Source organism: Myotis lucifugus, unplaced genomic scaffold, assembly GCF_000147115.1.
Source record: "Myotis lucifugus unplaced genomic scaffold, Myoluc2.0 scaffold_482, whole genome shotgun sequence".
NCBI lineage: Eukaryota > Metazoa > Chordata > Mammalia > Chiroptera > Vespertilionidae > Myotis > Myotis lucifugus.
Genome location: NW_005871530.1, coordinates 574844 through 584835, shown reverse-complemented (window position 1 = coordinate 584835; position 9992 = coordinate 574844). Strand labels below are relative to the sequence as shown.

Here is a 9992-nt window from a genome sequence, read left to right as displayed (position 1 = left end):
GATGTTCAAGGTGGGCACTGTGATCTCTGAAGGACGTCCCACAAGGAGTTCACACACACAACTCTTCTCTCATTGTGAGACCATCAGGATATCTAGCAATAACGACCAACCGAGCATTTGATGTGACATCAGTAGTTTCATCAAGAGAAATAGAAAAATATTTACAACTATTTAAGTCTTTTTTTAATTGATGTTATACGTTTTTGTTAAGATCTATTATTCTGTCTTTGATAGTATTTCTACTGAGTGGTAACTCAGAAAGTCTTTTAATAATATCATCTTTATTTTTCATATGGTGAAATAGAGCTGGTGCACACCTTAGAATGTTTCCTTAACAAATTCTCCGTAACTGAGGGCTTTTCCATGCTGAGCTATGGAGTGAGCAATAGAGTAACTTGCTGATGTTAAATTTTTAGAGCATCTTACAAATTTAATGATGGAATTTGATTGACTTTTATAGAGGTGTAGCTGCCTAGAAATGTATTCCTTCCTTTCATCAATACTTTTTTCCAATAGCTGACAATGATTAGTTTCAAAATGTCTCTTTACATTCCACGTTCTGCTTACTACCGTTTCATTACACAGTGTGCACAATGATCTGTTGTTTCTGTCCATATGTCTTGAAAGGGTCGGCTGCTGCTACTTCCACTTCCTTTATCATTCAATCTTGCTTTTTTATTTTTTTGATTCTCCATCACAAGGCTGCAAAAATGAATAAATATAAATCACGGTGTTTTTTTTATAAAAGGTTGATAGGTTTCTTACCTATTAACTTTTTGCAGTGTTGTTGCACTGATTCCTGGTGCATAACAATTCAAAGATAGTATGTATAACCAACAAATATATGGTGCTGTAATCAATTATCCGACACGCAGAATGTCTCGTCGAGCACTGTTGCACTGTATATCTTTTTCTTCTAACCCTCCCACTCCTCTCCTAACAAACATGGCGATCAAGTGCGTCCGTTTGCCGAATGCACCTGAATGCACAGGAAGCTTAACTGAGGCACATGTTGACAATAACGAGGCCGTTTCCAGAATTGGGCATTTTGTCACTCGAGTAAAATTAACATGTCATGAGTAAAGATTAATCTTTTTATAGTGCAATTCTTAACTTTTTTATATTAATGTCAATATTGGAACAATGTATCTTGGATGTTTTCACTATGGATCTTTGCTATGCAACACCGATGTACAGGTTTACATCCGGTTTCAGAATTGCATTATTGATCATGAGTAACGTGAGTAATAATATTACTCCAGTGATGCCCAACCCTGGCCGTTACGAGAGACAAATATTTGAATTATGCTATTTTTGTCTCTGTCCGTGCGTGTCACCCAAAATGAGTTCGCGTGTCACCTTTGACACGCGTGTCACAGGTTCGCCATCATTGAACTAGACAGATAATAGTTTAGCTTCAAGATTTCAACCTACAGCCCTGACCAGTTTGGCTCAGTGGATGTAGCATCAGCCTGCGGACTCAAGGGTCCCAGGTTCAATTCCGGTCAAGGGCATGTACCTTGGTTGCGGGCACATCCCCAGTGGGGGGCGTGCAGGAGGCGGCTGATCGATGTTTCTAACTCTCTATCCCTCTCCCTTCCTCTCTGTAAAAAATCAGTAAAATATATTTTAAAAAAAAGATTTCAACCTACAAATTTTTCTTCATTTCCTTTTTACCTATGTGTGGGGAAAGCATGTGTCTTATGAAATTATACAATTAAGGGTTCACAGGACTAAACACATCTTGATTGTCATTCTAACATTTTATGACTAAATATTTCCAATAAAAGTATAAGGTGATAATGAAGCAGGAAAAGCAATCCTTTAAGAAACTTAGTATTATATATACAGCACCAATTCTCCAACGAGCTCAAAATCAAAGCCTGCAAAGTAGGCAGGAAGCAAACAAATTCTGCAGAGGCCACATTTGACAGTTAAAATTTGGCAACAAGTTATTTAGCTTACCTTCTCTTTTGGAGATGGAGATCTGGACTTTGATCGGCTGTGAAAACATGAGAAATTCTATTAAGAAAAAGTACTAACCAATCCCTTTCTTACAGTCACAATATCATGAAATGAACCCCCAAATTGTCCTGAAATTAAAATGTCAGGCTGCAATTAAACTGGGAAAAAAAATGCCCATCAGCTTTTGCGAACAAAAGCCCATCTTCCAACTCGCCTTCATAAAATGAACTGCCTTTATCATGATTGATCTGCCCAAAGCTCACCTATCAGAATCCTTCTCCATGCACCTACAGGTTCTAACAAGGGCCTCTTAACACCGAAGTTACAAACTGCTTTCTGACTATACCTTGACATTCCCTCGTCCAGGAAATCATCTAGAAGAGGCCATGTACAAATGAAGTTCTAAAGTTTAGTTCATTAACAAGGTACCGTGTTCCCACTCAACACCTAGGCTTAGAGTTGGCACCTGAAGCCTCAATAATTCAAAACACTTGGAAGTCTTTGGATATTGGTGCCATATAACAAGAGCATTGTTCAGCTTTTCACCCTTACCTGCTTCTTGGTCGTGAAATAGACCTGGATCTTGATCTTGACCTTGACCGAGATCTTAAAAACAAAAATTATACCAATTAGTCCACACTAGTAATTTCCTTAAACAACTTCTGAGCACCTTATTAGGCAGGCTCGGAATAGAAGCCAAAACTGAGCAAGATGCCACTCTTGCCTTCTATCAGTCTAAGATTCAACAAGTTGCCACATTTTCAACAAGGTCTAATATCAAATAAATAAGGAACTAGCATTTTAATTATTTGCTTCTACCATACCCAATGAGCTAGATTGTTAGGTAAGTATCCAAGAGAAAGTAAATGGTTTTCATTTAAGACTGATATGATTTGATTTTATCTTAAAATCTCTGCATTTAAAGATTTATAACACAATATCTCCCAATGGCATTTCCTACCTAGGAGACTCATCCATCATCTATAGTACTGTCAACTCCTTATTCTCTATACTTTATTCATTTCTATCACCTTTACAGGTCTTTTACAAAAGGAGTAAAGAGGTGAAGTTCTTAGTTTGATTTCTACCTTCTAAATTTCAGTGTTTAAGCGTCCGGCTAAACAAGCCACATTTACCCATATGTACACTACTATTTCCCTAACAACTTTCTAAGGTCTCAAATTCACCCCATCATGCCAAACTATGTCCTTACAACACTCTCTTTTTGTCATTAAGACGTGACAACCCAAATACAAATAAGCAGGGGGGGGAAATTGCTACATACTGGAATTACCTCGATCCTTTTATAGAACCAGATCTAGATCGTCGGAGTGAAGCGGATCGTGATCTACGAAGAGACACAGATCTTGATCGTCGAGGAGATGCTGATCTCGACCTAAAAATTAAATCAGAGGTTTAGGTCCATCTCCAATTTAAGTTTTTTTATTGCTTGTTAAAACTTGCATTAAAGATCTCTCACCTCCTTGCCCTGCTCTTGCTCCTGCTCCTGCTCTGTGAGCGAGAATATCGTCTACCTCTGGATCTCGAATGGGATCTAGACCGTGACCTATTTTTCAAGTTGGGAAAGTAACAAAATGTTAGATGGCAACTCGTATTTATAGTGTCTGTCCTGCTGAAATCAAGTCTCAAAACTATTTAAATTTACTATCTCATTTGGAAATAAATTCTGGGCCTATTAGTTGTCCAGTTTTTTTTTAAACTACCAAAAAAAAGATTTGTTAAAAGCTGAATTACATCTTAGAATTACATAATATCAAACACTGTAATGTGTATTTAAAATAAACCTTGCAAGTTTGCAGGTCGACCCTCTTTGGCCCGTGGTCTAGTAGATCTAGATGATACAGAAGTATCGATAGCCGATCGCTGCATCTAGATGTTTTCTTCAATCTAATGACGATCAAACTGACAGCCAAATGAGCCAGGTGAGGCTTGATTGACGCAAGAAGATTTTTCTAGTTGGAAATGTGGTCAATCTGGTGTTCCTCGTTCTAAACCGGAGGGGACCCCAATTGTAAGCCAAATTTACTGTTACGGCGATCACCGACTCAAATTTTCTGCCCTTTAAAGAATAAGGTGAAGCTAGGTGTAGATGACTCGAGGGGATCTGGCCTCTTATGCTGATCACCTCAAGGTGTAGGACAGTGATGGCGAACCTATGACACGTGAACTCATTTTTTTGGTTGATTTTTCTTTGATAAATGGCATTTAAATATATAAAATAAATATCAAAAATATAAGTCTTTGTTTTACTATGGTTGCAAAGATCAAAAAATTTCTATATGTGACACGACACCAGAGTTAAGTTAGGGTTTTTCAAAATGCTGACACGCCGAGCTCAAAAGGTTCACCATCACTGGTCTAGGAGGATCTTAATTGTCCGATTTGCAAGGCGCCTCAGCATATCATAAGGCTCGTGACATTCTGAATCAAGGCGACTGACTCAAACGAAGAAACCTGAAAGGTTTGACCAGGTTGATTATTAATATATTAACATTTGCCTAATTAAACAAAAATTGTAAAAATATACCTGTACAATTAACATTCAAAGTTATATAAAAATATTAGTTTCTGCCTTGCTAATAAAAGAATTACTTCATGAACCAGTACACCAACCATTCCCTTAAAATAAATACCTGCTTCTTCTTCGTCGGCTATAGCGATGACAATAATAAGCATAATGTCCCTTTTCACCACACTCATAGCATCTATCATTTGGATCAAAGGGATGTCGGGCAGGTGGTCTATCCAAATAAGATCTCCGAGGCATGCCTGTTGATAGTTCAACCCTCACTCGGGAATCACAAATCACCCTGTAAAAGAGAAGCAACAAAATTCTAATGCTAAAAAAAAAAATACATACGACCTCTGGATCTGGAACTTTCCATCCCTCTGTTTTCACAGGCTTCAGCTATCTTTGTAGCCCTTTGAAGGCCACCTCCACTCCCTTTCGTAATCAAATAAAATGATTAGCTATTTACATTTTCCTCTAGACCAGTGGTTCTCAACCTTCCTGATGCCGCGACTCATTAATACAGTTCATGTTGTGGTGACCCCCAACCATAAAATTATTTTCGTTGTTACTTCATAACTGTAATGTTGCTGCTGTTATGAATCGTCATGTAAATATCTGATATGCAGGATGTATTTTCATTGTTCGCGACACACAGGTCGAGAATCGCTGCGACAGAACCCAAGCTTAGCACCCACCTCATCACCCAGCCTAGCAGACTGTCCCCATGAACCGAAGTTTCGTAACTGGCATCTCACTTACTTGCCATCCAGGCCTCGAACTGCATCTTCTGCATCTCTAGGGTCTTCAAATCCCACAAAGGCAAATCCCGGAGGATTTCTTGCAATCCAGACAGTTGTTAAGGGGCCATAGTAACTGAAAGCCCTTTCTAACTCTCCTTTGCCAGCACCAGTTGCCAGGTTACCAACATACACCTTAGTTTCTGTTTAAAAATGCAAACAGAAGAACACTCGTTAGGCAAAATTTGACCCAAGTTTGAACGAATTCTTTGCACGCCCTTAAGACCATGCCAAACATTGTTTTGTGCTCTTCTCAGGAACCGAACTAACGTGGTCTTAAAGCCAGCAAAGTCGGCACATTTCTCAAGAGCTGGGCGTAGGACAAAGTTCTTCACGTTCTAAAGGGTGTCCCAAAGTTCAGGCAAGAAGTAATTTTGATAGAAAACACAGGTTTATAATTAAAAATTATAAATTTTTTATTGATTCATAAAGTATACAGTATAGGGCAGCCATGGGCAAACTACAGCCTGCGGGCCAGATCCGGCCCGCTTGAAATGAACAAAACTAAAAAAAAAAAAAAGACCGTACCCTTTTATGTAATGATGTTTACTTTGAATTTATATTAGTACACAAACACTCCATCCATGCTTTTGTTCTGGTCCTCCCATCCAGTTTAAGAACCCATTGTGGCCCTCGAGTCAAAAAGTTTGCCCACCCCTGGTATAGGGTCATGTATGGAATAGAATATCGTATGGAATAGAATATCGGGTAAATGGCCTCCATGGCTTTGCTGGCACATACGCCCAAGAAACAATTCAATTACTGCATGAGTTATTTCCTGGTCTTGTCATTTCCCCGTTTTGGTGACAAAAATTGGCCGCCCAGATCATGCGTTTTAACGCCGTTGGACTTTTTCCTTTGGGGTTTTTTGAAGTCTAAGGTTTATGCCAACAAGCCCAGGACCACCCAAACCTTGAAGGAGGAAGAATTATCAAAGAAATTCAGCCACATTTAATGCAAAACGGTCATGGAAAACTTCAACAAAAGAGTGCGTGTGGCCGAACCAGTTTGGCTCAGTGGATGGAGCGTCCGCCTGCGGACTGAAGGGTCCCAGGTTCGATTCCAGTTAAGGGCATGTACCTTGGTTGCGGGCACATCCCCAGTAGGGAGTGTGCAGGGGGCGGCTGAATCAATGTTTCTCTCTCATTGATGTTTCTAACTCTCTATCCCTCTCCCTTCCTCTCTGTAAAAAATCCAAAAAATATATATTTTTTTAAAAAAAGAGTGCGTATGTGCCAGCAAAGCCGTGGAGGCCATTTACCCAACATGCTATTCCATATATAACCCTAGGCCAGTGATGGCAAACCTTTTGAGCTCGGCATGTCAGCATTTTGAAAAACCCTAACTTAACTCTGCTGCCATGTCACATATAGAAATTTTTTGATCTTTCCAACCACAGTAAAACAAAGACTTATATTTTTGATATTTATTTTATATATTTAAATGCCATTTAACAAAGAAAAATCAACCCCAAAAAAATAAATGAGTCCGCGTGTCCCCTCTGACAGGTGTGTCAGAGGTTCGCCATCACTGCCCGATACTGTATCCTTTATGAATCAATAAAAAAAAATTTACAATTTTTAATGATAAACCTGTTTTCTATCAAAATTACTTCTTGCGTGAATTTTGGGACACCCTTTCATACGGTGGGGAAACGCCTCGAAAACACGGGAGCAGATGAGGAGCGAGCGGGATAGTCCGAGCAGGAGGCGGTCCCGCCCCCCCCCCCGAGTCCTGGCAGCCTCGGGGCTGGGAGCGCGCGGACCCGGCGGCGGGAGGCAGCGGCGGGCCCGCCCGGGGGGCCGGACCCGGAGGAGCAGGGCTGCGCCGGCTCCCCACCGCCGCGGCAACTGCCCCGGGCGCCTGCCCCGGTCCTAACCCGCGCCCGAAAGAGCCGCGAGAGAAGAGAGAGAAGCCAGCCGGCCGCCGGGCGGGAAGGGGCCCGTCCCCGCTTCCGCCCCGCGGGCTCGGGCCCCGGCCGCCGGACGGGAACGCGCGGCTCGGAGCCGCCGGTGGTGTCCGGGGTCTGATTCACCCGTCACCTCCCGGCTGCGACCAGACTCTCCGCTAAAGTGGCGGGAAAGCGGCCGGGAGACGCGCCGCCGTGCGCGCTCGCGATTGCGGGCAAAATGGCAGCCGAGGGCGGGTTGACGGCCGGCGGCTCCAAGGGCAACGGCCAAGCAGGGGCCGGGCGCCTGCCTGGGGTCGGGGCGCGAGACCGGAAGTGCCCGGGAATTAACTGGGAACTTGACCCAGACCGACACTCGCCCTCCCCGACTCCCCTCAACAGCCCGCCCCTACGCCTCCGGCTCCGTACGGTGCGCGCCCAGGCCGCCATGACGTACGCGGAAGGACCGTCTCCCAACCGCCGCGCCAACCGCCGCGCCAACCCCACGGCCTCGCAGGCCTCACCCTCTGACCTTCTCGGTACCGCCCGTAGCGCGACATGCTGACTGGCCCGCGAGCGAGCTCGGCTCGTCCAGGATCCGAGTGACGCGAGCAGCTGCGAACACCTCCGAACACCTCGCGCACCAACGGCCCAGCGGCATCTACCAGGAAGAGCCTGGGTTCCGGTCGATATATCCGCGGCGGCTGGGTCTCTCTGCGCATGCGTCACCAAGGGGCTGGGCGGAAAGGACACCGGAGCGGCGGCGCGTGTGTGTGGGCGGGACTGAAGAGCGTAAAGGACCAATCACAAGCGGAGGCATGCGTTTCCATGGGAACGTGGGCTCAGTGGGTATAGCGTTGGTTCACGGAAGGATCCCGCGATTGATTCTGGGCACCCGCAGGTACCTAGGTTGCAGGCTCCGCCCTGATCCAGGCCCAGGTCGGGGCTCAGGGAGGACACAACCAATCAATGTGTTTCTGTCACATCCGTATTTCTCTGTCTTTCCCTGTCTCTTCCAGTCTCTCTTAAAAATCAATGGGAAAATATCCTCAAGTGAGAATTTAAAAAATAATTATATTCCAGCTGGTATGGCTCAGTGGTTGAGCCTCATCTTGGGAACCAGGAGGTCAAGGTTCAATTCCTGGTCAGGGCACAAGCCTGGTTTGCCAGCTGAATTCCCACTGGGGGGGGGGGGGCAGGGGGCATCCAGTATGGAGCTAATCAGTGACTCTCTCACCATTGATGTTTTCATCTCTATCTCCTTTTCACTTTCTCAAAAGCAATATAAATATTTTTTAAAAGAATATCTATAATACTCTATAATAATAAAAGGATAATATGCTAATTAGACTAGAGGTCCTTCTGTCCTTGCAGATGAAGCCTGGGCTGTGAGGGAAACCAAGGTCCTGGCTGCCTACCAATGGCCGGAGGGAAGCCGGTGTTGGCAGCCAGGGGAAGGAAGGCCTATTCTTGCACGAATTGTGTGCATCGGACCTCCAGTATATACATATATGCATAGCCCATGGACACATAAGACAATAAGGTGGTGGGGCCTAGAAATGGGGGGGGGGAAGCTAGAAGTCGTGGTGGAAGGTAGACAGAGGCAAAGGGGGAGGAGAGAAATGGGAGGAAATCTGTAATAGTCAACAATAGTAAAAAAAGTGTTAAAATTTAATTGACCCAACAAAACCAAAATGAGTGTCGGCCATCACTTTTCCTCCCAACCCTTGTAAGCAAAACCATGCCTGTGCGTGTGTTTTTAGAGGGTGTGCCAGGCATAACTGTGTTCGGGAACAGGAAGCAGCCTGGACCAGGTCGGCCTCAGGTTGGCCTGTAATGTTTGAGTTCTTGACTTCATGCTGAAAAGATTTCATGTGAATTCAGGAGTTTTCCAGCATGTTTATTGAAGCTGGAGATAATGAAAACAAATGTAGGCCCTAGGATAGAACAAGCAACAGCCGAGACTAGGCAGGGCTCCTGCGGCTCTAGGAACACTGTGGGAAATAAGGGAGCCAAAGCAGGGCTGCAGTTAGCTCTCTGGAAAATCAGAGAAAAGGGGTCCTTGAGTGCAGGTTCAGGGGCTCAGCCACAGATGAGCTGCTGCTGCTCGTTGCTGCCCCAGCTGCAGGTCAGGTGGGGACCCTTAAAAGCTAAGAAGAGCCTGGCTGGCGTGGCTCAGTGGTTGAGCCTCGACCTGTGAACCAGGAGGTCACAGTTTGATTCCCCGGTCAGAACACGTGCCCAGGTTGTGTGCTCCATCCCCACTGTGGGGCGTGCAAGAGGCAGCTGATCAATGATTCTCTCTCATCATTGTAGATTCTCTCTCTCTCTCTCCCCCTCTCCCTTTCTCTCTGAAATCATTCTCTCTCATCGGTGATTTTCTCTCTCTCCCTTATTCTCTAAAACCAATTAAAATGTATTTTAAATTTATATATATGTAGTTAAAATGTACATTTTATATCAATTATACTTAAGTCAAAGTTTTAAATAATGTTTAAAACTTGCCACTTCCCAATTATTTTACTATTTTATTATGAATGTTCTTGAGCATATTTGTTCCTACTGTATCAGTATGTTGCAAATAAAACATCATGATGTGCTACTGAAGTATCTTATCATGCCAGTGTTCAGTGCCATTGTTTTAGCAGTTTGAAGCTGACAATGATGAGAGTATTTACACCAGGGCAATTGACAAATACTACAAACCTTGTCTTATTGTACTACTGAATACTTAAACCTAGAAAAGAATGTTAGCAATGCAGATTAATTTAATAGTGTGTCTTAGAAGTGGGATTTAATGGCCTTTAGG

The 9992-nt window shown here is 43.7% G+C and overlaps 1 protein-coding gene across 1 annotated transcript; it reads right to left on the bottom strand.

Moving 5' to 3' along the window:
• Positions 1-643: 643 nt before the first annotated feature.
• On the bottom strand, positions 644-7920 carry LOC102428014 (serine/arginine-rich splicing factor 7-like). The gene is made up of 8 exons (XM_006103374.3): positions 7716-7920; positions 5258-5438; positions 4620-4796; positions 3446-3532; positions 3260-3361; positions 2518-2571; positions 1966-2002; positions 644-702 (listed from the first exon to the last, which is right to left on the bottom strand). Exons 1-8 carry the CDS (start codon positions 7903-7905, stop codon positions 676-678), a joined length of 855 nt encoding a protein of 284 aa, XP_006103436.2. The 5' UTR covers positions 7906-7920; the 3' UTR covers positions 644-675.
• Between the last annotated feature and the right edge of the window lie 2072 nt (positions 7921-9992).

Excerpts from the sequence above, each read along its gene's own strand:
- LOC102428014 (XM_006103374.3), bottom strand. The coding sequence starts at position 7,905 with ATGCGCAGAGAGACCCAGCCGCCGCGGATATATCGACCGGAACCCAGG. Across the intron at positions 5,439-7,715 it reads CTACGGGCGGTACCGAGAAG|AAACTAAGGTGTATGTTGGT; the intron begins GTCAGAGGGTGA and ends ATTTTTAAACAG. Across the intron at positions 4,797-5,257 it reads GTTCGAGGCCTGGATGGCAA|GGTGATTTGTGATTCCCGAG; the intron begins GTAAGTGAGATG and ends TCTCTTTTACAG.